This window comes from Fringilla coelebs (genome assembly GCF_963513975.1).
Source record: "Fringilla coelebs genome assembly, chromosome: 9".
Lineage (NCBI taxonomy): Eukaryota > Metazoa > Chordata > Aves > Passeriformes > Fringillidae > Fringilla > Fringilla coelebs.
In genome coordinates this window covers 23876421-23902136 of record NC_140067.1, presented here as the reverse complement: position 1 = coordinate 23902136, position 25716 = coordinate 23876421, and the positions used below count along the sequence as shown (strand labels likewise).

At 49.7% G+C, this 25716-nt stretch overlaps 1 protein-coding gene across 1 annotated transcript; it reads left to right on the top strand.

The window, feature by feature from the left end:
- Positions 1 to 4859: 4859 nt before the first annotated feature.
- On the top strand, positions 4860 to 25716 carry NMNAT2 (nicotinamide nucleotide adenylyltransferase 2; the record flags this gene model as incomplete). The annotated part of the gene is made up of 11 exons (XM_084211572.1): positions 4860 to 4944; positions 19359 to 19447; positions 20149 to 20216; positions 20918 to 20996; positions 22044 to 22173; positions 22799 to 22879; positions 22988 to 23032; positions 23822 to 23898; positions 25102 to 25203; positions 25426 to 25493; positions 25614 to 25716. The coding sequence occupies 11 exons, from the start codon at positions 4860 to 4862 to the stop codon at positions 25714 to 25716; spliced, it is 927 nt and encodes a 308-aa protein (XP_084067698.1).

Here is a 25716-nt window from a genome sequence, read left to right as displayed (position 1 = left end):
GAAACATCAAATTCTCTGCAGGTCTGGTGATTATTTCAATCTAAATGTTGTGATGTGGGGAATGAGCACTCAACAGCATTCGAAGGAAGAAACAAAGCATGAAGATACCTGAACAATCCTAATTTTGTCCTCTGTTCTTCCTGACTGGTAATTACGTTATCATGAGTAAAGTGTATTTGTTGTCATCCCAGATTATCCTACTTAGATTTTGAATTGTTAGTGACAAAAGCCTCATCTTACCCTAATAAGAACCTCTTTTCCCCAAATATAACCTGTATGTAAAACTTCAGGAATTTCAGCTGTGTAGAGGTTTGTTAAGTCACCATTACTCCCTTGCAAATATCACCCAGAAGAAAGAAAAAATTATAAAATAGGCCTCATTTCTTAGAGAAATTTCTTCCAATCCTTATAACTCACAAAGTAACAGATTTCCTTTTAATTTTTTGAGAATAAGTGCTGCACATTCTGGGCAGAAGTACCTTTCACACTAACTAAAAGCTAGCTCCCTTTTGGAAGGGAGAGAGCAAGCAGCCCTTCCCAGGATCCATGCTGAGTGCCTCGGCCTCACTGCCCATCCCAGGAACCCTGCTACAATCCCAGCTGCACAGACTGATCTGAGCTGTAACCTCGGGAACATCAAAAGGGCTGCCAGGATAATTGCACCTGTGGCCAGGGCTCAGCTGGTGTTGCTGAGTGTGGGCAAGAGAGGAGCTGGTTCCCAGGCTGACCTTCCCCGGGAGATTGCCTCAAATGTCATCCCAGTGTCCCAGAAACACTGCACAGCACTTGGGATCATCTCACAGAAGCCACAACCAGGGTGTGAAGTCCTCAACCTTGACAGATCTCCAGCTTTATCTCATGGCACCCTTGGGCATCTTCCAGTGCACGAGGAACCAAGCCCTGAGAAAAGCTCCCCAGGCTACTCATAAATCTTCAAACCTCAGTTATAAATCATGTCTTTCCCTGGCTGCTTTTCAGCCTTGCTTACTCCTTCCTTGTTTGAATGTCTGCTCCTACAAAGGGTCATCCAAAGTGGAAGATTTCTCCCTTTGGGCTGGGCTGTTCCACCCCATGTGGCCTCAGACCTGGTCACCGTGGGTTTGGCAGCTCCCTCCATCTCTACTGGGCTCCCACCACAGCACCTACTCCCAAGTGCTTCTATTTATTTTCTCTGCTGTTCCATGAGCAACTGGGCCAGCTTGGCCTGTCTGGCCCGGCCCAATCTGCCAGCTCAGTCTGGCTTCTTTATATTTGCAAATCCTTTCCCTCCCCTGGGCTAGGTTTGCAAGCCTGAGTTTTGGCTAGATACATTCAGATTATATGTCAAAAATGGGTATAAATTAATAACCTGCTTTTGTGGGAATCAGGGTTTTTATTCCAACTGGGCCACAAAGTGAGCTCTTATTCTTATTTTTTGCTCATTAATTCTCAAGGAAAGGCTTCTTTCTTTTTTTTCTTTTAAAGTGCATTGTTGCATTACAAAAATTTCTTAGAGTCATAGGCCTGGCACATGGGGAGCAGAACTGAATCTGCTTCTTAGCCCTTATGAGAAAAGGCTCCAAAATGTGCCAGGATGAGTTCATAAATGGTTTAAGCCCCTCTAATTGTCCTTTTCTCTCATAGATTTGAGTTCTTTTGAAGAGTTTGCAGACTGTCAGTTTAAAAGACTTAAGCTGGAAGGCTTCTCTTCCTGCTCCCAAGAGGAGGGACAAGGTGAGAGGCAGTGCTGGGAGAGCTGAGGGGTCCCCATCCCTCACCCCAGTGAACACAGCCATGATCTTCCTGCCTGCTGCTGCACGGCTCCCTGCTCTTGAGGCCTGGCTGTGCAGATGGTGAAGAGCTGGACAAATCCATGCACAGAAGTGTCCTTGGAGTGAGCCACAGGCCATGTTTCAGGTGTGCTTAACAGGTCTCAAGTCCCACTGGCAACGATTTTGCAGTGTTGATATGAGCTCCCTGTGTAGGCAGGTCCCTGTGTCTCTCCATGCTGTTTTCTTCCTCAGAGAATAAACCCCAGCTAATCATCCTTCTGCCCCCTCTGTGTCCTGCGGTGCCAGCTCTGCAGGTGGCAGATGGCTGCTTGCCACCATGGGCTGGGTTGGAGCTCAAATCCCCTGGGGGTCTCGGGGTGCTCCAGCACTGCACAACAATCCCAGGGAGGGCTGGCAGGGAACATCTGGCTCCTGCAGCTGGGGCCATGGGAAACCTGCACCCACATGTTCAGGGAAAGCAGCAAGTGAAAGAAAATACATGCCGGGTTGGAAAACACTGAGGGGGAAAAGGTGAAATAACCACTGCACAGCCTTGCAGGCGTCGCTTCTGCACCAAATCCTGCCACTGCTCCCCAGCCGGCAGCGTTGCTAAGTGACAGCTGATTTACCACATCACTCACCATCCAGCAGGCAGCAGGAAAGCCGGGGAAGAGCTACAGACAGGGCTGCCCAGACCTTGTCCCCACCATGGCCAGGCAGTGCATAAACTACATCTGGACAGGTGATCTTGATCTTTCACAGGTGTTTAAGGTCAAACCCCGGTGTGAAACAAAGCAGGCAGAGAGATTCAGCTGCATGGCAGGAGCTGCCAGGACCAGTGGGATGTGTTTGGCATCACCAGGCAGTGGGAGAACTTGGCCACCAGCAGTTTTGTCCACTTGTGCCTTCTGCAACAGCAGCGCTTAATGCTCCTACAGCTGCAGGTTGTATAAGCTGCAGAAGGGAAAACATGCTCCCCTGCAAAATTTCCTATGCAAAATTAGCAGGGAATGGGGTCAGGATTAACAAAAAATTCAGCTGTCACCTCAACTTCAGCCTCTTCTGTATAAAAGTAATCAGTGAAGAATCTTCTCATAAAGGGCACACCCCCATATTTCATATCAGGGCAGTTGTACCACCCCCAGGGGAAGGGGTAGGACACCATCCTGAGTGGGAATGCCCAGGAGACGAGCACCCATTTCCCTGCTGGCAAGACCTGTGGTTTAAAAGGCAGAGCTATGCTGTGCACAGTACCAGTGGTAAACTGCAGAGGCACTTCTTTTTCCTAAAGTCATGAGTCTCTCCTTTTCAGGGTAAGCTTGGAAGAGCAGCAGAGGAAAAAGCCCAACACAACCCCAAAATCTAATCCCTTAGAATCATCCATATGTCCATGCAGAGCCAGTTAGAAGATAGAGCAGGGAAGGGACAGAGCACACCACCTGTCTCAGCATCTCTCTTCCTCAACACCAGCTTAGTCTGAATTAAAATTCAGGATAGAAATATAACCCCAAGGGCGTTTCCACACCCCTCTGCAGTGAGACAGACCACCCCTTGCTATCTATCAGTGTGTGCTTCTGAGCGCAGCCAGGGCCTCCACAGCAAGGATTTAAGGGTTCCCTGAACAGATTCAGCATCATCTTGGGTTCATTCCCTAGTGGTCTTGCTCCTTCATATCATTCAGGCTGATGAGTATCCCAGCACCTGGCTGAGCTGAGAGGGAAAAAGTTTTCGAGCAAAAGACTGTAAATAATTAATCTTAGCAGGAGAAGAAGAAACATAGCACAGTTTTGTGGGTAGGGCTAAAAGCCTCTGCCATGAGAAGGCAGAAATTAATGTCTGGGGAGTGTCCTCTTAAGGACAGAGGAGGAAAACAGATGAAGGTAGCAAGGGAGACCTGTTGGTGGCAAAAAACTCCCTGCTGAGAGGAAAATCTTTGTGTAGGAGCTAGAGATAGGGCCAGGACAGCCTTCAGGAAGGGGCTGAAGGCAGCTGCATGCAGCCCTTCTTAGTGGCTTTAAACAGAGAAGGCTCTGCTGGCCCTAACTCAGGGCAAGGAGCTTCTTTAGCGGAGAACAGCAATGCTGCAGTCCTAAAAATGAGACATTTAGAGAATTAGACAGCTGTGTAGTCTGGTACTAGTTTGCCTTGCAGTAAAGTCTGGTTTTTGGTGAATGCATAGCGTCTATTTAATGTTGGTCTCTTTCAGGCAATGAAATTGATGTGTTGGATGAAACTGAAGCCCCACAAGTTATTTTCCCTGTAGAACCCCAGAAACGGGTGCTGCAGCAATGTTGTACTGGGGCTGGAGCAGCTTGGAGACCTATGCAGGTCCCAGGCTGGGACCACCTGAGCAGCAGTAGGAACACAGGTAGCTGTTCACAAGCACTGAGTTGTGCAGATCACAGAATCAGGCTGGAAAAGACCTCTGAGGTCATCAAACCCAATCTATGACTGATTGCTACCTTGTCAACTACATCATGGCATTAAGTGCCGTGTCCAGTCTTTCCTTAAATACCTCCATCACCTCTCTGGGCAGCCCATTCCAATGTCTAATCACTCTTTCTGTGAAGAAATTCCTCCTGATGTCTCTCGGCCCAGGACTATGTCTTCTTGTCCTGTCGCTGGTTGCCTGGAGAAAACACTGACCTTCCATCGGGTTACACCCTCCTCTCAGGGAATTGTAGGGCGTGATAAGGTCACCCTTCAGCCTCCTCATCTGCAGGATAAACTCCCGTTCCACCTCCGCAGTCCTGGGGATGCCAGCGTGTCCCTGCTGCGCCTCTGTGAGTGTGAGCGCGCCCCGAGCGGATGCGTGCCCATCCCTGTGTGTGTGCACGGGCGCAGCTGTGCCGGCCGTGTGCCGCTGTCCCCGCCGCGGGACGGCTGTGTGCCCGCGGGCTGTGCCCGTGAGAGCCCCCGCACACACGCGTGTGTGGGACCCCGCGGGGGGCGCGCCCCGGGCCGCGCTGCCGAGGGGCGGCCCCGGCCCGGCTCCCGCAGCCGCGGCGCCGCCCCCGCTCCCGCCCGGCCCCGCTCCATCCTCCGCCCTCCTCCCTCCCGCAGCCGCACCGAGCCTCAGACCGCGGCGGGGCCGGGCAGGGCCGCACCATGACCGAGACCACCAAGACCCACGTTATCCTGCTGGCCTGCGGCAGCTTCAACCCCATCACCAAGGGGCACATCCAGATGTTCGGTCAGTGTCCGCGGCGGCGGGGCGGGCCGGGGGAGGGGGGAGGCCCGGGAGAGCGCCTGGGGCCGCAGCCCGGGGTGGGGATGGGGCCGCGGTGGGGCTCGGGGCGCGTTTCGAGGCGCGGCTCCGCTCCCGGGGCCGCGGCGGCGCCGGGCGCTGTCCGCGGCGGGTGGTGCTGAAGGCGCCGCAGGCGGGGACCGCCGGGGCCTCCCGATCCTGTTCCCCATCCCTGGCAGCTGTCCCCAGCCCTCTGGGGCTGTCCCCCTCGGATGGCCGCGGTCCTCTCTCTGCACTCACATTCTCACGCTCCCGCCCCGCAGCCCCCGGGGTCGGTCCTGGCGCTGTTTGTCCGCTGCTATTCGCCCTCGGGTCTGCGAGACTGCAGCCGCTGCAGCACTTCCATTTCCTCTGACCAGGGAGGAGATATAACCAAGCAGCCATAGCCAGGTACAAAAGTCAACAGAAATGCAGGCACTTAATGGAGATACTGGAGTAGTCAACCATTAGATTGATACTAGGTCGAAGGAATGGGAAACGTTTGTGTGAGATGATGGATAGTACCGGGCGTCCCTGTGATGATACAGATGATGGGAATGCTGGAATCACTGCTACAGCCTGGCAAGACAAGAGGGAGGGAAGGAGGGAGAGAGGAAGGGCAGTCTCCATCAAAGGCGGTCTGACGTGCCGTAGATACTGTTGGGGTAAAGCTCAAAATGCCTGGAAATCCCAATGCAAACTGTGGCTCGCTTGGCTGGGGAGGAGTCCTGGGAGGGTGAAGTGTCCACTGCAGACCACCTTGGAGTGCAGAGACAGGATTCATCCTTTATGTCTGATAGGAGATCTAAGGCTGGGAAGCAGATACTGAAGGTCGTGTGCTACCAGTGAGAAGCATCCCTGGGGTTTATAAAAGCTGTATATAGGTTTCTAAATATATAAACTATATAAAAATACTTGAAATCAGCTTGGGGTATTTATGCATTAGACCTTGTTTTTGTAGAACATAATGAGTTGCACACCAGGTTAGAAAATTATGCTTTTCTAGATGCAAAGGATCACATTGTTATTCCATTTCATAAGTGCCAGCAAAATGTAGGCCTGGACACCAATATGCTTGAAATTAAAAAAAAAATATATATATATATATACTATCCCCTAAGCAAAAAGAAATTGCCAATAAGGATCAAGAGGAACTATTTAAAAATAAAAACAATTATTAAACTAAATTACAAGGATTTGGTTGATGGCAGCAACCACTGATGAAAAAGATTTCTGTAATTCACATTGTCTTATTTTGATTAAGCAACACTAAAGATATCTATGCAGCCCTTATTCAGTGGACAAGTAACAACAAGTAACAAAATGTATTTTAGAAAATAAGGATCAGTGAGATATTAGTATTCAGTGCATGTTCTTATAGACTCACAGTAAGATTTTCTTTTTGCTCAGTACTCCTCAGTATCTTTATCAAAGATGTGAAAGAAAATATATAATCCCTGATGGTAAAAAGTGGCCATGACCCCAAAGTGGGCAGAATAGCAATTTCTGCCGGTAATGAGTCAGTTGTGCTGCCTAACTCTGGTTGTTTGATAAAAAGGGCTTGTTCAACAGCAGAGTCAAAGGCAAAGTCATATGTCCAGCAGGGAAGAACACACTTCAAATATAAACAAAAGGCAAATGTCTTCTGCCAAAGAGCAGCGGTGTCAAGGACTGAGGGGGGATTGTGCACAACCCACTGAATGCAAACTCTGTGTGGTGCTGTAAATAAAGCAGCAAATGTGACCCTTGTAAATATGAGCAGGGGAATATCAAGCAGAAGAAGAAAGGTTGTATTATTTTCATGTACAGCATTAGCAAAACCCTTCTCTGAGGAACAGTGAGAAGAATTGTGTTAGTTTTGGAAGCCAGGCTTTGTGACAGAAGAGTAGGGAGGCTCAGTCTAGATCCATCCTTAAATATGTTGAGGGGTATCACGTATCCCTGCCCTATGCTTAGGGGAGGGATATGTGATATGTGATGAAAGTGGGCAACTTTGCTCAGCAGAATAAGTACGGGTGAGATGCCAAGAGTGGATCATGCAACCACTTCCAACTACAAATCTTTTGTGTGGGTTTGAGTGAAGGTAATCAAGTAATAGGAGAAAGTACCTGGGTACCTGGTGGATTCTCTGTCGCATGAAGGCTGTAAATGAATACTCAGACATCTTTCAGGAAGACAGGTTTTAGCTTAAAAAGGATGGTTTGATATGGAATTTTTCTATGCATGCATCCTGTAGAGCTCCTGGAATACAATACTTGAGATACCTGATAGGGACAAAGGAGACTTCCATGAGGAAAGGACATAGAATTTAGCTTCTAAATCCATCATCATTTTTGTTCGAGGAACACTTCTCCCCCAAAAAAGTGTAATCCTGTGAAGTCGTAGGAATCTCAACCAAAATCTGAGTTACTCTTCTAGCTCTGCACTAGAGAGTCCAACCAAAACACTGCTCTATTCTGTAAATGATACATTTCAAACAGCTGAATTTGGGCAAAAATATTGTCTTCATAATTCAGACAAATATTTGGGCTTTGAGAACCTAATAGGAGAATTTTTTTGCTTAACATAGAGAAAGACAATTTATCTCTTTAACATATGGCACTAATTAAGCCAAAAGGAAGTACAATATTTGCTCAGGTATGTCACTGTAAGCACATCACTGTATGTCAACCATAATTTTTCTCAGTGTAGATTTTACCATGTTTTATTCAGACCAAAACCCAACCTTTTCCCATAGGATTTGTGCCTGAATAGGGGATTAGTTAATTATGTGGAAGTCTCTTCTAGTGGGGGAAAGATTTCCATTGAGTTATCCTTTCCATTGGTCATATGAGTTTAAGACTCATCATTAGGATTCCAGAAAGCTGGGATTCTTCTTACAACCCCAAATCTGCAACTGCATCCCACCACTGAACCTTGTGAGCAGCTGAACTTACTGCAACAGAGCTCCCTGCTTCATCTGCCAGTTAAAATTCTGGATCACTGGGGCTCCCCAAATAAGGCTGAATCGTATCTGTGTATACAAAATGAATATCATACATATAAATTAATACTTTGCCTAAGATATATGACATATAACAAAAAAGTAGGTGATACACAGTCATGTACAGCCATCCCTACCAAGGGGTTGAGACAAACACCCACATAGTCCTGAAAACACTCTGAGTTATTTGTGGTATCAGCTGCACTTTGAGAGGGTTCTGAATCACAAATTTCAGTTGTATCTTCCAGCTTTATGTGGCTATGAGGAAAAGTTTGGGATGTTACTGTGATGGGGAGGAAAGACAGAAGGACAGAGAGGGCAAAGGTTGTTTCCAAAGCTTGACATAAACATTGGTGGCCTTTAACCCAAAATCAAACTCCATTTATAGCCTAAGGAGGTATGGAGAAGAAAAAGCAGAGCCCAATCAAAAAGTCTTAATAACTGAAGAAAAAATAAGATTCAGAACAAAGTCCTGCATTAAAGCCACATAAAACCCCACCACTGTTGGATGCAGGGAGCCCACCTGCCCACCTCAGCCAGCACACACCAACTCCAGAATGTTCACTTTCCTTTCTGCTGCCACTCGGAGGACCACAGAGCATGGGCTGCTGCTTGCCCCTCCTGCCCTGCAGCCAGCTCAGGAGGGGAACCTCTGAGCATCCCCACGCTGATTTTAGGTCTCAGCAGAAGCACTGGGGCACACTGAGTGGCACAGACACCCAGCAGCAGGATCTGCTATCCAAAGTGCATCTTCTCCATCTTGGCCTCCTCACAGTTTGCCTCCTCCTCCCTTCCCATGCAAGCAACGCCACCCAAAGGACAAAAGCCAAGGCACCAACATCAAAAGCAAAAGCTAATCCATGCAGCTCTCCTCACACAGCACAGACCATGCTGGCACTCTGCCAGACAACGAGCTCGTGCTTGCTTTGACAATTAAATCGCTTCCCCATGTGGTCCCAGCTCAGGGAGCCCTAATACAACTGTGCCCAGAGCTTGAAAACCAAAAGGCAGCCCTATAGAGCTAGGTAGAGGGCAAATTTTTTAATTAAAAAAATATATAGTTCATTTTGAAGATGGTTTTGGTAAAATGCTGGGATTAAAGGCATCACCAGACAAGGTCAGAGGCTCCAGGTTCTCTGTCATGGTGTTTCAGAGTTAGAGCCAAAAAATAGCTGGATTTGGAAGGAAGGTGCTGACAGTAGTTTCTTTGTAGGTTCTGCAGTGGGAAGGGCTTGTACTGTCCCGTGGATAGGTGAGAAGTGGAGGATTGTTCTGATGATTTCTTCAAACTGAAATGTGGGTTTTGGTGAAGTGAAATGGTTGATCAACATGCTGTGTTTTCATACTGATTTTTTTTCCCCTCTCTATTTTCTTTAAATAATTTTTCCTCAATTGTAGTAGAAAAGGCCCCTCTGGAATTGCCCACACTCCCTATTTTGGCACTTTAGACATTTTTTTTTCTTGCCTTTTTAAAGTTCCAAAATTCTTCACAATCCAGTCTTTTCATGTGGAGACTTCTGTCTTCATTCACAAAGCCTTGCTCATCAACCACAGTTTTATTTCTACCCAGCTCTAAGAACAGCTTCATCTCCAGGGACTGGATGACCCCTCGATTCCCCTTTCTACCTCTGCTTATCAGCCTGCAAGTAGCAGAGCTTCACTGGGGCTTCCCTGCTCTTGCAGAGGAAGATTTTAGCCTTCCTCCCTTCCTTCTGGATGCATAGTGCCCACAGGGTCCAGCAAGGTGGAGTTTGGGGTCCATGGGGATGCTCAGAGCTGGTCTCAGAGGAAACAGGTTGGGTAACCCCCCCAAAAAATGGGACATTATCTGACGTGGCTTTTTTACAGCTAGTTTTTGGGTACTATGAAGCACTTGATGGCAAATAGAGGATTCTAATCAAATCTATATCATCTGACTGTATCCATGCTACATCTCCTACATGTGGATTTATGGGGTGATGGGTTGCTCCAGGTCAGCTTCTTTGGGAAGAGACCTGGAAGAGATTTGTAAGATGCCACTGCGATGTGGCCCTGTAATAGGGAATTTTGGTACCTCAGATACTTTAAACCTGTTTGACTATGGAGTTTCCCCACCTACCTCATTTCAAGCAGTGCCCAGGACCTGGACTTGCACAGAAAAACGCTGCCAGTAAATGGCCTGAACCCTGAAAGTCAGCAAATCCCCACCATTCTTTCCTTTTTGTCTAATTAAATTTTCCTTAGGTCCTATGTGCATCTGTTATTGAAGAGAGTTAATATCCCAACCAACAGTTGGGTAAAAAACATTTCTGGTAGAAAACAATGAAAGCGGACTCTATCAAAACATAAAACCCTCTTGCTTGGTCCTTAAGAAAACTTGAGCAATTAAAAATCTCAGCAGGCTGCTCTTTGATTATCCACTGCAATCCTTGTAGAGGAGCAGCACTGAGGGCTGCTGCATCCCATAGCAAGGGATTTGAGATGAAAGGATGGAGTCTCTAAGCAAAGAGGAATGAAGAGGCAGGAGCTGAGGCTTCTGTTAATGATGTATTGTCTTAATGTCCTGAATTTCAAAAATCACTTTTTCTTACTTGATTGAGATGACTGAACTACAGAGCAGTTTAATGAGAGCGTCACTGCCTGGGACAGAGCTGGGAGAAATGCCTGAGCAGTGTGACAGCTTCACCCTTTCCCCTTTGCTTCAACAAGAATACATGGGCAAATGTCCAGAAGCAAAATTCCTTCCCCCTCCATCTAACAAAAGCTGCTCAGGAGCTTGAGAGAGACTTTGCTGTCTGCAACACGAGTAAGAAGTGGGCCCCTGTGAGGCTGCCTCGTGGTTCCATTTCCTCCTCGGCTGAAATGGGAACGCGTAATGAGCAGGAGGGATCGATGGATGGAGCGGGAGGTGCCGTGCGGCTCCGGGAGGACGGACGGACGGACAGGAAGAGGCTGGCTGAGCTCCGCCCGGCTTTGGAGCTCAGCAGCATCGGCAGAGCGCAGTGGGGATGACTTGACCAGGGCAGAGCCAGGACAGATCTCACTTAAAACACCCGGGCTGCTGTACCAGACACGGGGAGCTGCGGCATCCCTGCTCATCCCTCCTCAACACAGCGGAGGAGCCTCCACTGACATCCGAGCCGCTGAAATCACAGCGAACAGCCGAAACCTTTCCTCGGTACAAGGGGTCTGGGAAGGTGAACTGTGCCGAGCGCCAAGTGCCCCTGGCTCAGTGGGGCAGCGACACCGGCCAGCCCAGCCTGGGGCCGCGGTGGCTGGGTCACAGCACACCTCCGTGCCCAGCACTCGACCCAAACACACTGAAACTGCAGATACTGGGTGCTGTGCTGGGAGGACAAAGCAGCACCGGCAGGACTGCAGCACCCATGGCTCTTCTGGGGACCGTTTTGTATCAGCTGATGTCACATTCCCATCACTGCACCCCATACAGACTCATTTTTCACAGCCTTTATCGTCAGCTTCCTGCATCTCAAGCATGTCCTCTTCATAACCCAGAGTGAGGAGTTTTCCTGAGCATGAGACTCATCTCCATCAATAACTATTCAGGGATTCTTTTAAAACATTTATGAGCTATTAAATATTTAGCAGTATTTATTACAGTCTCTGAGACATCACATTGGATCTATGATAATGCCACCTCTCAAAATGTGCCACATACCTTCTTTTACTTCCACTGACTATAAACAAACCTGGCAGTGAGAAATCCAGACCTACAACCTCATTCAAGAAGGAAACAGGGGCTTTGCTTCTATTTAAAAACCATTTGCACTCACTGTGATGCTCTCACCTTCTGCACTGTCTTCTCTGATGCTTTTTACCATCAGCCCGTGCAATGCCAAGGTATCAATTAGCTGCATGCTAAACACCAGCAGGCCACATCTCTCATGTAACCTTGGGCAGCTCATTTAGCTACTTGAGTGGTGCAGTGGGGGTAACCACATCCTTCTGTCACCAGGCTGCTGTGGGTCAGGTACCCCAGGGATGGGGGCCAGGGGTAGGAGTGGGTCATGACTGGGCTGATGCTCCTGAATCTGAGTGGTAACTGGCCCAAAATGGGCATCCTCACCTCTGAACGCTTTGGCTTCCAAAATCCCTTCTGGCAGCAAGGCTGGGGGGCTGCAAGAGGTCCTCTGAGCCAAGGAAGTGCACCTGTGTTGAAGTGTAGCACAAGTACCTCCACCCTTAATCCTAACCCTAACCTCAACCTCCACCTGGGACCAGGGAGCCCAAAGCAGCTCCGGGAAGACCCAACAATCTCTGAATACTGAAAAATCAGCATAAGATAGAGACAAAGCCAGGGCCCCTCTGGATTTTGACATGAGCATGCCCTCTCTGGTATTTATGCCCCCTCAGTCCAAGCACTTCCATGATGCCACCAGTGCCCAGCCAAGCTGGGAGAGATTTTCAGATGCCTGTGTGGAGAAAGTCAATAGTGCCCATCACAACCCTGAAAATAAACCAGAGCCAGGGCACAGCCTCTCATTCCAGTGAAACACTGTTGTTGCCACTAAGGGCAACCTGGCTCTGAAACACTTTTTTTTTTCCTCTCCCTTTTCAGCATCAACTACTATTCTTTAAGCTTGCACCACTGGATGAATCTTGGTCATAACAGCAGAAATTTGCTAAATCAATATTTGGGAACAGGAAAGCCTAGATTCTTCAGAAATATGCATTTTCAAAAGCCCCTGTAGGGCCTGCCCCTGGAGAAGATTAACTGAGATAAGTCTGTTTCAGAGCTGGACTAGGAGGCACAGGCAGTCCCCATGGGATAGGTGGAGAACCCATCTCCGAGCCAGGCAAGGAAAAACTTGCACAGCCCCTGCTACACAAAGGTTTCTATTTTCACTGAAAATCCAACAGCCCCTAATTGAGCTTAAGCCTTCCCTGAGGAGATGACGTTTCTCTGTGGTTCACTGGCAAGGGAAAGCAGAAAATCCACTTTTCCCAGGACGAGCTGGGTTGAGGATGTTTAAACACGCAACTATGCTTCTGGCACCTTTGCTTTGTGCAAAGACATGGTTGATGTTTCTTTTTGGGGAAAATGGGGTCTTGGGAATGAGTCTGCAAAGAGACAGGGTTTCACTGCTACACAGCTGCAGTAATGGGAATGTGACATCCCTCTGGTGTCACCTTGAGCCTGAAATCCTACCATGGCTCTGTCATCCCACACCCTCACCAGCCTTTCTGCCTCTCTGTAGCTGGGATGTTTTCTGCCTGCACAGTCCTGGTTCAGCCAACACAGATCCCAGACAAGGTCAGCATCTTCAGATACCTTGCCAGCAAAGGCAAGCCCTGGGTCACACACACGGGAGTCAGCTCCATGTGGAGGCAGCCCAAGACCAGCCAAGAGCTGCTGGACAAAGGCTCCTCATCCCTGCTACATGGGGAATTGGGAACCATAAATCCTCTGCTCCTGGTAGGATTGTGTGCCACGTGTCAACCCAAAGGAGCAGCACCACACATGCCAGAACGTAAAAAGCACTGCCTTTGATGTGCTACAACAGCCTGGAAATGAAAACAAACAGAGTGCTTCCACAGGGAAATTAGGGCACTGGAAAACAAGTGTGAAAGTCTGTTGGGGTTTTATTTCCCCTTCTTTTTTTTTAAAGGCACTGTGTGACACCAATTTCCCTGAGTGAGATGGGGACTGGGACCTCTCCAGGGATGTACATTAGGGTGCCTGTCCTATTTTGGATTTTTTATCCATATTTTGACTAAATTGACATATAAAACCATGGCAGAATAGTGAAAATCTTGCCTTTTGCTGCTACCCTTTTGCTGGGTGGGGTGACAGCTAATGCACCAGACAGGAAAACGTACGTGACCTTTCACTTTCCACTTCAATTCAACATATACAAAAAATCATCTTACCTAGAGATGCTTAATCCTTCTCCAAGGGCTTCTAAGCAAGTTGTTTCAGTGCTGTCTTGCAGAAGACTGTTCAAAAAACTTCCTTTAGGTGAAGGCCTCTTCTTCAGCCATTTTTAGAATCACTGAATGGTTTGGAAGAGACCTTAAAGATCATCTTGTTTCAACAGCATTCCCTAGACCAGGTTGCTCCAAGCCCCATCCAACTATCTGGTAAGAGTTGCTTTTACCTCAGTAAATGCTTTCCCTTACCTCTTTATCCCCAAAACCTCTAAGATACCCAGGTGTTGAACATCTCATGGAGGTATTTAACATCCACCCACTCAGCTGCACATACCTCAGGGGAGATCCAGCAGGGATCTTCCTGCTCTCCCTGAAATACCAGAGTGGAGATCTCCAAGCAATAAGTTATATTGCTTCTCTGTAGAAGTGGAGAGAGTGGCAGCACTGTGCTGATCACAGAAAACTAGGTCCAGTCCCTTCCTGGAGGAGCTGGTGGCACTTCAGCTCAAGAATAGCTCCTTGTACTTCTCCTTATGTTGCTCACCTGATGGGCATTGCCTGCTCCCTCTCCCACTCCACAGCAGCAGGAGTAGCAGCTACTGGAGGGAAAAGCATCTTGGCCTGGGTTGCTCTGCCATGCTTTTCCTCAGATGCTCCTTCTTAAATTCTAGGACCTGAGAACTCTTCTTCCTGGACTCCTGTGTCACTTCTCAGACACACTGACTCTTGCAATACTTCACTTCTAATAAAAGAGGGAAAAATAGGGTGTCTTCACTTTCAATTTCAATTATATCAAACAGGTTGTCCCTCTGCAGCTTCACAGAGGAAACCCAGATACTCTGGGACCAGCCAGGTCCCCTGCCCAGCCCCATCTAGCTGGGGCTCCAGGAAATGCTCTGCTATTTCTAGATCAGCTTACTGTGACTCAGTCTCCTACTTTTATTATTTTTAGTTAGTTGGTTTTAAACACCTAGTTTCACCTTTCTGCTTGAAGCCAGGAGTGATCAACAGATGGTGATAGCATGAGACTCATTAGTCATCACTTGTGTGGCTCTGAGCTGGACACTGGTGGGGACCTGGGTGGGCTGGCAGGGTCAGGTCCTGCAGCATCACCTCTCAGGGCCTTTCACAGCCTCCTCTTCCACCACAAATCTTGAGGCATTTTGTGGCCAGTGCTTTTTTTTAAGTTTATGAAAATCCGATAAAACTAATGTGCAGCAACACCTGAAGCCCTGTCACAGCACATGCCACAGCTGAGACAGCCACAGTACACAGAGTATCTGCATGCAATTTCAGAAAGCTTCAACCCATACAGAGCAATACCTTACCACTCCAGAAGGCTGCAAACATCCACCCTTCTGGTTCTTTAGCCCAACCTTTTATCCCCTCCTGTTGATGCACTGCCCCTGTGTGCCCTCTGTTCCCTTTGGTGTTGGTCAGTGCCCTCCATGGCTCATTGCTGTCAGTGCTGCTCACCTGCTGCTCACAGCTGTGCCCACTGGGGATGGGGCTGGGCCAGCCCCACTCCCAACCACCACAAACTGTGTGCCTACAAAGCCCTTCTCATATTTGTTATTTCCACAGTGCCTGGGTACAGCTATGGACTAATGGGGTGGGGGAAAGTGTAACAGAGCAATTAGCTCAGAGATTAAAATCTTTTAAAAAATCATTAGGGGGCTTAATGGGATTTTTCTACCAGCTAGAAGTCTCCTGAGAATCTGACTGAAATTGTCTAAGAGGCACTGAGCACGAGGTAGGACAGGTTATTTGGGTCAGTGGGACACTAGGATCTCCCCAGGCTTGCCTTGGGAAGGGCCAGCCCCACGGTGAAGAATCAGTCTCCTGCTTCTTCCCAAAGGAGGGACCTCTCTTGAAGAGCAGCCAGGGCTTGCTCTGGCAGAAAGGTTTCTTCTGGGATCCCAGGGAAGGGAGATGCCAACAGTGTCCCCAGCTCTAACCCAGGTCTGACAGTGAGTGAAGACACTGGTTGGGACCCAGAACAAGGCTCTAGGGCAGGCAGGAGAGCTGGGCTCTGCGAGAAGGACACCTCTGATGAATACATCCCTGATCTGGCATTCAGAGGGGGCTTTTTTTCAATATCTATATATATATCTATATATATACACATCATTCAATTAGACTGAGAGTAACTGCTGGCTCCGTGCCCACACTGAGCTCTGGAAGCACCATTTAGGTCCTGCAAGTGCTGCTAGCTTGAGAATAAAACAAAGTCTGCTGGCATATCTGGGTCACTCTCTCCTGCAGAAGAAGGGATTTTAATGGCCATGTCCCACCTCCTGTCCAAGGTTGTCAGAGGCCAAATTGCTGAAAATAAAAATGAGACACTTGGGAAATGGTTTTGCCTTCTCCATCACCTGGGGTTGTGCAACTTCTCTGTCCCACACCTCTCAGGGCCATGCAATGAAGGCTGTGCAAGGTTTACTTGCCTCCCTACTACCTTGTGTGTGTTTTCAGAGAGCTGGCACGGTGTGAGCAAGCTGCAGCTTCAATCCCCTCTGGAGGGAAGGGCATAAATCAGAGCAGGCCTGTGGCTTTACTCTGTAAGGAAAAAAAATAGAAAAAATGAAGTCTTAGGGGTGCAGATGAACCAGGTACAAAAGCAAAGCAAATACAATTTGAAATTACACCTTGAAAAATTGAACATGAGGAATATTTGATTTCAGTAATGTCAATTTAGGTGGTGGAGCACTGCCAGAGAAGCCCAAACATTGTGATTAAATATACTCAGTGAGAGCCTCCAAAAAGTAACATCTCTTAAAAAAGGATTGATTTCCTATTGGGCAAGCGGGATGCTATTTTTTCATTCAAACTGGACAAAACCATCCCTTTTCAGTTTTGTAGCCCTGGAGCATATCCTCTGACTGGTCTTTCTCTTGGAAAAGGAAAGCAGCAGAGATGAAAATAGCTGAAGTGCATTTGCAGGGCAGACGAGCAAAGCTGGGCTGAGAAAGCCAGAAAGTGTCACCAGTGCTGGGATGGGTCCAAGTGTCACCCCTGTCCCTTCCCTCCCCAACACAGCAAGGCTGTGGTCATCCAGCAGCTGCCAGGCACAGAGCCATGGCTGAAAGCTTCCCATCCCACAAGCAGGCTGCCAGGGGGCTAATGCATGTCTTGGCAGAGCCACCACCCCAAGTTTATTTATGTCAACAACTTTAAAAAGCCATACAAGCTGCCTGGAGCATTACAGACAATTTACTCCAGACAAGGAATGAGCTCTACATTTACAAGCTGACATCCTTGCACTGGTGTGGCAGGATATAAAGTGCTCATAGAAAATACTGGAGGGGGTTTCTGTGGTCTGGTGTAATCTCTGGATGTCACAGGTATTCAACAGGCAAGAAATGGGCTGGGAAAGGGATGGGAAGCTGTGACAGAGGACAAGAGGAATGGAAAGTTATGGGCAGGAGAGAACCAGAAGACAGGTGTTCCCATTCCCTACACTCTACTGCTGGTTCTTAGCCCACCTTTGCCCAAATGCTTCCTTTGCAGGGATTTAATTGTCAATAAATGTGTTCCTGTTTCCATGCATATTTAAATTATATGTGGTGTTTCTGAGGTAGACAACAAGCTCTTGGAAATGCAGATGCCAACTCAGAAAGCAGCCTCATTTTTACAGATTGTGCAGGTTAAAACCCAAATGAGCAGTTTTGATGGCAATACAGAGCAGCAGCATCCCTTTCCTGCCATCAGCAGAGCCTCCCTGAGCGCTGCAAGGCCATCAGCAACCCCTGAGATCCATGCCATGGGCAGTGACGCCTTTCACTAGAGCAGATTACTCCAAACCCCAGCCTACCTGGCCTTAGCCACTTCCAAAGATGAGGTATCCAAAGCTTCTCTGGGCATCCTGTTCCAGTGCCTGTTTTCTGCAGAAGAAATGTTCTGTTAAGGCAGAAGGTGGTGGTGGATGTTGGGTGTGAGCTGGGAGCTGGAGCTGAGATGACATGCCAGCAGCATGGGTCACATTGCCTGAAGATGTGGAGATGGTGCCAGGCTGTTTAAATACAGACCTTGAGATATTGGTAGCCAGGAAAAATTTTTGGCTTTTGCCACCAAGAACTCAAGGCAAATTAATACCATCAGCCACCCTTGAGAGCTTGAAGCAGAGTTTACATGCAAAGAGTTCAGCTCCTCTGAAAGTTGAACTTTATAAAGGGGTCATACGTGAAGAGGGACAGATGCATGTTTTTAATCTTCCTTTGGCAAGAAAAATCAAGTCAGGGCAAATCAGGAAATAATGAAAGGATGTGTTCATTTAAAACTCAACAGCATCTCTTTTGTTAGGGATTTCCCTTTTTCTTTTAATTTGCATTATGATAAAAAGGTAACTGCTGATCCATCAATCTTTGCCTCTCCCTACCTGTACAAAAAAACCAAATCCAAGCATACTGTGTTTTGCTGCATGTGATCTCATGGGATTTTGAGGGCAGGAAGGATAATTTTGGTGCATCCAATTCAGGCAATCAAATTTTACTCCCTGCACCAATCAAATGATTTAAGCCCACTTTTCCCTCTCTGGAGGCTGGTGTGTCCAAGGCACAAGAGCTGGGAAGGCAGCCAGAGTGAGGATTTCAGGTGAGTCTGAGGAAGAGGCTATATTAAGGCTGGCAAATTTCCCACAGGCTGTCACAGAGGCCTGAGGCTGCTCCATGCCCTCAAGGGGGAAAAAAGGTCCATGGCAATTATATTTCCTTAATTTACTTTTAACTGACAGTAACTGGATAATATTCCCCAGCAGAAATTTCAAAATTTGGAGGAAAAAAAAATATTGCCCAAGTGACTTAGAATCCTGAATGGTTTGGGTTGAAAGGGACCTTAAAGCTCATCCCATTCCAGCCCCTGCCATGGGCAGGGACATGTTCCACTAACCCAGGCTGCTTCAAGCCCCATCCAACCTGGCCCTGGACACTTCTAGGGATGTGGCAGCCACTGCCCCACTGGGAACACTCACCCTTTAGGAAGGACCTCTCACCACCTCCCAGGGCAATGCCAGACACTGAGTTCAGTTTCTGACAGATGTGATGCACAGTAATATCTTGGGATGGCTGATGAATCCTGGAATCACCACCTCCATGCAAAAATGCTCCTTTTATTTGCAAATCCAAAATATTTTGTAGATCTTGAAGGAAAAACTAACTTTCTAATGGCTCATCAATCTTATCTGCCTTTTTGCTCTTACCTTCCTTATTTTCTTTTCCCTTGCTACTGTCTCAATAGCTGGGGTAGACATGTAGGAGACCAGGTGAGTTTGGGAACTTGTCACCAGCACTTTTATCCTCAAATGTCATACCAGGTATGACATTTAGGTAAATACCAGCCTGAAACTGAACATCTCTTAGCATAGCTGGGGCATGGGCAGCACACGGTGCTGACACAGGCCAGGGAGGGATGGAGCAGCTGTGTGGCTGCAGGGGACTGGCTGGGCCATGGCTGGTGGCTGCCACGGTGGTGCAGGGCTCAATGGGTCCTGCTAAACCCCCTTGCACTCTTTTCCTTGTGCCCCCTCCAGAGCGAGCCCGGGATTACCTGCACAAGACCGGACGCTTCATCGTCATCGGCGGCATCGTCTCGCCCGTGCACGACTCCTATGGGAAAACGGTGCGTTGTCCCCATTCCCTCTCTGCCTCCTGGCCCACGTGGTATCTCTGAAATTAGGGCTGAGCACTGGGCAGCACTGCCTGACCCGTGCTCCCTTCATGGCCCTCTTCTGCCTGTGGAAGCTCCTGACCTTGGGAAAATCTCAAGAAGGGAGAAGGGAGAGGATGAAACCTCTCGCCACTGAGATAAAAACTGCAATGAGACCCTAAAATGAGCCAAAATACTTGACAGCAAAGAGAAACAGTCCCATCCAAAACAGCCGTGGTGGTGATGGGGGTGGTGGGGGTTTTTTAGTTGTTTCAAAGCAAATTGGGGGTTTTTTTGGGGGGGTGGGAATATCAAAGTTATGCAGATGAGTGACCTTTAGAAGAATTTGTCTAATTAGGAGTGGTGAGCTCACTTGTCTCCTGAAAGCTGGAGGAATTTCATCAAGAACCACCCCCTCAGGTTGGCCCCGTTGGAGCGCAGGTCTGGGAGTGGTGCTGCTGGGCGCCACCCGAGCACCTAGCCAGGGCTGAGCCCAACAGAGACTCCTCCCCTCCAGCAAACAGGAGCTTAAATAAACCTCTGTGGGCAGGAAGGAATCCTTCTGGCCTGTCTCACATGAGTGAGCCTGATGTTCTGCCCCAGAAGGGTTTGCAAGCCCAGGCTGGCCAGAGCACAAGGCTTCATGACTGTTCTTCCTTCCCTCTCTTGTGCAGGGGCTGGTGTCCAGCCGGCACCGCCTGACCATGTGCCAGCTGGCCGTGCAGTCCTCCGACTGGATCAGGTGGGTGGCACAGCTGGCACTGCCACGGCACCAGCAGCCCCTGCCCCTTCCCTGCACCATGGGGGCAAAGTCCTGCATGCACAGTGGAGATGCCACCAGCTGGTAGAGCTCCAGGATGAATTTCCTCTCTACCCAAGCTTGTCTAAAAATCAGAAACCTTCCCCTCCCAGTCCAGCAGAGAACAAAGAGGGTTATACTACCCTTCAAGGGAGCTCTCAGGATTTGGGGAGTCATTCAAGCCCCTCACTGAGCCTGAGGTGTCTGGGTGATACCCAAAGTCCCTCAGCTCACTCCTGCCTTGTGCTGTGGCACCTCCCCTGTCCACACATGTAGCACCAGCCTGCAGACTTTCACCTTCCCAGCACTGCCATGTGTCATCTGGTAGTTGAAGTGAGACCAGAAGCACCTTGAGCTGCTCTCAGAAAGAGATTTATGACACACATAGTCACATCCAAGCCAAAAAAAAGCTGGTTAGTTGGGTACCAAGCATGGAAAGATGACCAGGCACACATACAGCTCTCCAGAGCTGCTAGGGATCTCTGTGCAGAAGGGCTGGAGGAAGGACATGGTCCATGATCCTGAGGGATCGAGGATGGCTGCTCATGGCACTGCTGGCCAGCCCAGTGGGGAGGAGGTGGCACGGGCAGGAGGTCCAGGCAGTGGCCATGAGTGACACTGTTGCCTTGCTGTACTTCTGGCAGGGTGGACCCCTGGGAGTGCTACCAGGACACCTGGCAGACCACCTGCAGCGTGCTGGAGCACCACCGTGACCTGATGAAGGTGAGGCAGCCCCTGCACCGTGCAGGGTGCACCAGGGTGAGGGCATGGGGACAGTGCAGGGGTGGGGGTGCCCTTCCCCCAGCTCATGGCCATCAACAGTCAAAGCACATCAGAGATTGAGAGCGAGGAGAAATACATCAGAGACTGACAGTGAGAAGACTTGCAGGAACACAGTGAGATCCTGACCTGGAAGGGGTGAGACCTTGTCACAGCTGCTTTGAGGTCTGGGCCCTGATGGCAGAAGGAAATGGAGCCCTCCAGCTGGAGCCAGCAGCCATCCTGAACCCAGCAACACCAGGAGGGCAGCAGGGCTTCAGGCTGACTCAAAGTAGGGGTGGGCATACACCACATCATTAGTGACACCCTGCTTCCTCCTCCCTGAGGGAGGGAAGGGGGGGTAGAGGGGCCTGCCCACTCACCAGCTGAGCCAGAACTACTGTTTGAACCTGATAGAGAGATCTGACAGGAAAATTCAGCATCTGGGAAGTCCCCAGGGAGCACAGCCCCAGGAGGAAATGTTCGAGGCAGTCCTGAAAGACAAGGAGGAAGGTGACAGTCCTTGGGTGACAGGGGTAGCAGAGCTGCTGATGCACTCAGATATAGGAAGAAAACCAAAGACAGGAAATGGATGAAAGAGCACTGCACAAGCTCACAGACAGCCAAGACAGGAGGCACAGGAGTAGCATTAGCCAGCCCAGCAGGATGTCCAGCGCTGGGCTGTGATGCTGAAACCAGGTAGCTGCTGGTGATACCTTCCTTTTCCTGCAGGGATGGGTGGAGGAGAAGAGGACATGTATGCTCCTTGCTAGCCTACACAAAAAACTTGATACCACCTTAAACACAGGTCATTATCCACAGGGTCCTGATAGCCCCAGGCCCATTTGGTGAGGTTAGATGGGACTGGAGACCCTAAAGTGAGCTGGGATGTACCTGTAACAAAAGGTAACCTTGAACCAGGGGTGCAGAGCCTTGCTACAGGGTCAGAAAGGTTTTGTGAGGTTGCTGGGGTGAAGACACTGTTCCAACTCCACCCTTCCCTGATTGCAGAGAGTGACTGGCTGCATCCTCTCCAACGTCAACACCCCCTCCATCACCCCTGTGATCGGCCAGCCCCAGAACGAGTCCTCGCAGAACATCTACCAGAACAACAACAGCGTCTCCAGCAAGCCCACTGCAGGCAGGTGGTGGTGGCAGAGGGAACAGAGGGGTGGCTGCTTACCCCCACTTCCCAGCCAGGGCTGCCAAATATTAGAACAGTGCTCCATCACCTTAATTTTGGACAGGTGTCTCATCAGTCTTGGTGCAGCAAGTCCAGGGTGGGGCAGGGGTGTGATGCAGGAGTCAGTATCCAGCACAGCAAGCGCAGAAGGCAAGAACAGCTTAAAATGGCTGTGAAATCTCCTTGGACTTCAGCTGGATATTGTCCAGGCAGCGAGACCAACAAAAGGAAAGGCTACCTGGTACCAAGGGATGAACTGGCAGGAGAGATGATGTAGTGGGATTCCCTACAAGTCAGAGGGATGTGCACCATAAAGGTACTAGCTGAGAAGAGGGAACATTACTTAAATCCCATTAAAATGGACATCTTATGATTTTCTTCATGATTTTAGCTGCCTAGCTGGTCCCTTCAAGGCCCAGTGGAGCACTCTTGGGAGTTAAGACCAGGAGAGGAGGTGTTGGGAGATGTGGGAGTAGTTGTACACCCAGGCACAGGAGCATTTTGCAGAACCAGGGTGGCTGAAGCACGTGGAAGGGTTAATTGCACAGTCTCTCTCCCACTGATTTTCCTTCTTCCCCTTTAGCAAAGATCTTGGGGAAGGTGGGAGAAAGCCTGAGCCGGATTTGCTGTGTCCGCCCGCCCATGGAGCGCTTCACCTTCGTGGGTATGTAGAGGAAAGGTCCAGCATCACCTCTAGAGACCCCTCCCCACCCTTCCTCCCAACCCCTCTTCCAGGCTGGGCACCAGCAGCTCTCTTGCTGCCCTTTTTCAGATGAAAATGCCAACCTGGGGACAGTGATGAGGTACGAGGAGATTGGTAAGTACACAGCCCCTCCCCACACCGCTCCCACTCCTCTGGGCGAGCGCTGCATGGCTGGGGAGCATCTGCACGACAGCTCTGGCAGACACTGGAACAGCTCACTGTGGTGCCAGCTGCTGGGGCTCAGGAGTGCAACAGAAACTGCTCTCACTGGGCTGGGCCTAGTCCTGCTGACAGACAACAGCCTGAAATAAGGGAGTGCAATGGGAACACAGCCCCCAGCACTGGCACAGACCTGCCATGGCAGCCTGTCCTGAGAGTCCCTTCAAGTGCCATCAAACTTGGCCTCCCATGGTGGTGTCACCCCATGCCCACATTGCCTGCAGCCCTGCAGAGCCTCACACAGCAGCAGGAGAGATTTTGGCTGCCTGACCAGCCACAGTGCCCCTTGCTCTAAAGGTCTTTAGGGGTTTTAGCCCCACCAGACATCACCCAGAACTCTGCATGGGGAGTTTTGAGACCCTTTTCACACACAGCCTGGGACTACAACCACCCTAGCACTAACACCATGCAGAGCCTAAAGGCTTTGGCCACCTGGGAATGCCAAATAGGGAAGAATTTTCCTGTGTAGCCACTTTTTCTCACCCCTCTGGGGGAGAGGGGTTATGGCTTTTATCAGGCAGTTGTTCAAATAAATTAATCTTTATGGGCCTGCCAGAGCAGAAAACTCCTTCCCACAGCACAATTTTCTTGCTGAGCTGCAAAGTCAAAGTTGGGGGGGGGGGGAGGGGGTTCTTCTCAGCCCCCTGTGCTCCCACCTCTGGGCTTCTCTCCTCTCTTTTCCAGAGCTTCGCATCTTGCTGCTCTGTGGCAGCGACCTGCTGGAGTCCTTCTGCATCCCTGGCCTCTGGAATGAGGCAGATGTGAGTCACCACTGCCAGGCACCCCTCCATGCTCCTCCTCCTCTGCCTCCCACAGCCAGGGCTCCTGGGAGCCACTAGGTCCCTTGGGATGACAGGAGCCATGCTCACCATCTCCTCTGCCTCCTCCATCCCAGCCCTGAGTGTCATCTCCCCTACACATTTCCACAGGGCTCCCATGGCCCCAGCCCTGCAGAGGGTGTCACCTGGGGTGGAGGGTAAGCCCACCCCAAGGCATGTCCAAAGGCTGTGCTCCCACTCCTTGTCCCTTGGAAGGCCAGTATCAAGTAGATGCCAATCCCAACAGAGTGAGGTGTGCAGGTAGGAAATAAGGTATTTACAGGAGCGGTCCAGATGTTAGGAATTAAACATATTTAGAGCCAAATCAACATTTTTCACTGTTGGTTCTTGCTGGAAGAAGCTGTGTTTTCATGGGAGAACACCAGCCCGGGAGAGGGGCTGGGCTGCTGCCCCACCTGCTGCTCCTGGCAGCTGGAGCCATGCTGGCTATGAGGGCTCTCTCAGCTCCTCCCTGAAATCAGTCAGTCAACACAAACCTCCCTCCTTTAACTTCTCAGCCTTCAAAAATCAGTTACCACATTTCAATCCTTAACTTCTTTAAGCATTCAGGCAGCAGGCATCTCCTTTGAAGGGCTGGAAAAACTGAAATGAGCTGAGCCAAACCCTGAGCCCAGCACAAAGGATGCAGAAATGACATGAAAGCACAGGCAGAAGATGCACTCTGCAGCAGCACCTCCTCATAGACTCCTGCTGCCTGAATTTGCTGACCCAAAGCTGTTTTGGATGAGCCTGATTTGTCTCATCTGAGAGAGGTGTAAGCACTATGAGTGGTCCTCATGCAGCAGCAAATTTGGCCAAGCAAGCCTGGAAGAACAATCCTCCCAGACCTCTGTCAGGACCAATACATCCATCCTGCTCATGAACCCTTCCAGCGAGGCAGAGATCACATTCACCTTGGGCAACCTCTTCTGCCATCACCCCCTCTGCCTTTTATTTGATCTGTTGCTGACCATTTGCCTGCACAATTCCATGTTGCTGCCAAAGGCTGCTGACATAGCCTCAAAGTCCCCACCATCTCCCTCCAGACCATGGTCCAGCTTTCACAGGGTGGGCTGGGGTTGGCAGACAGTGGCAGGTTTTGCATGGGGTGGCTATAAAACTCTCCCCACTCTGTGTTGCTCCCAGATGGAGGTGATTGTCGGGGAGTTTGGGATCGTGGTGGTGCCCCGGGACGGAGCAGACCCCGAGCGGATCATGAACCACTCCTCCATCCTCCGCAAGTACAAAGTGAGTCAGCGGGTGCACCTGTGCCCAGGGAAGGCTGAGAGAGGACTCACAGTCTCTCTTGCCCAGGGGGACACTTTTGTCATGGGCCACAAAGCATCTCAAGGTCAAGTGCTCTCAGCTGGTGGATGGGATGAGCAATGGGTCACCACACAGCAGGGTGGGGAGGCTGGAGTGGCAGATAGCTCCTTTCAAGCCATCCCTTCACTCCTCTTTCCCCTACAGAACAACATCCTGGTGGTGAAGGACGACTCAAACCACCCCATGTCAGTTGTCAGCTCCACCAAAAGCAGGTGAGTGAAGCAGGGCTACTCCCACTACAGAGCAGGCTGTCTCCAGCCAGCCTCTCCATTTGCAGGGGCACCTGACCCACCCAAGTGGGCTGACACCTTTCTCTCTCCCCACGCCCCCAGACTGGCCCTGCAGCACGGGGATGGACACGTTGTGGATTACCTCTGCCAGCCTGTCATTGACTACATCCTCAAGAGCCAGCTCTACATCAACGCCTCTGGCTAA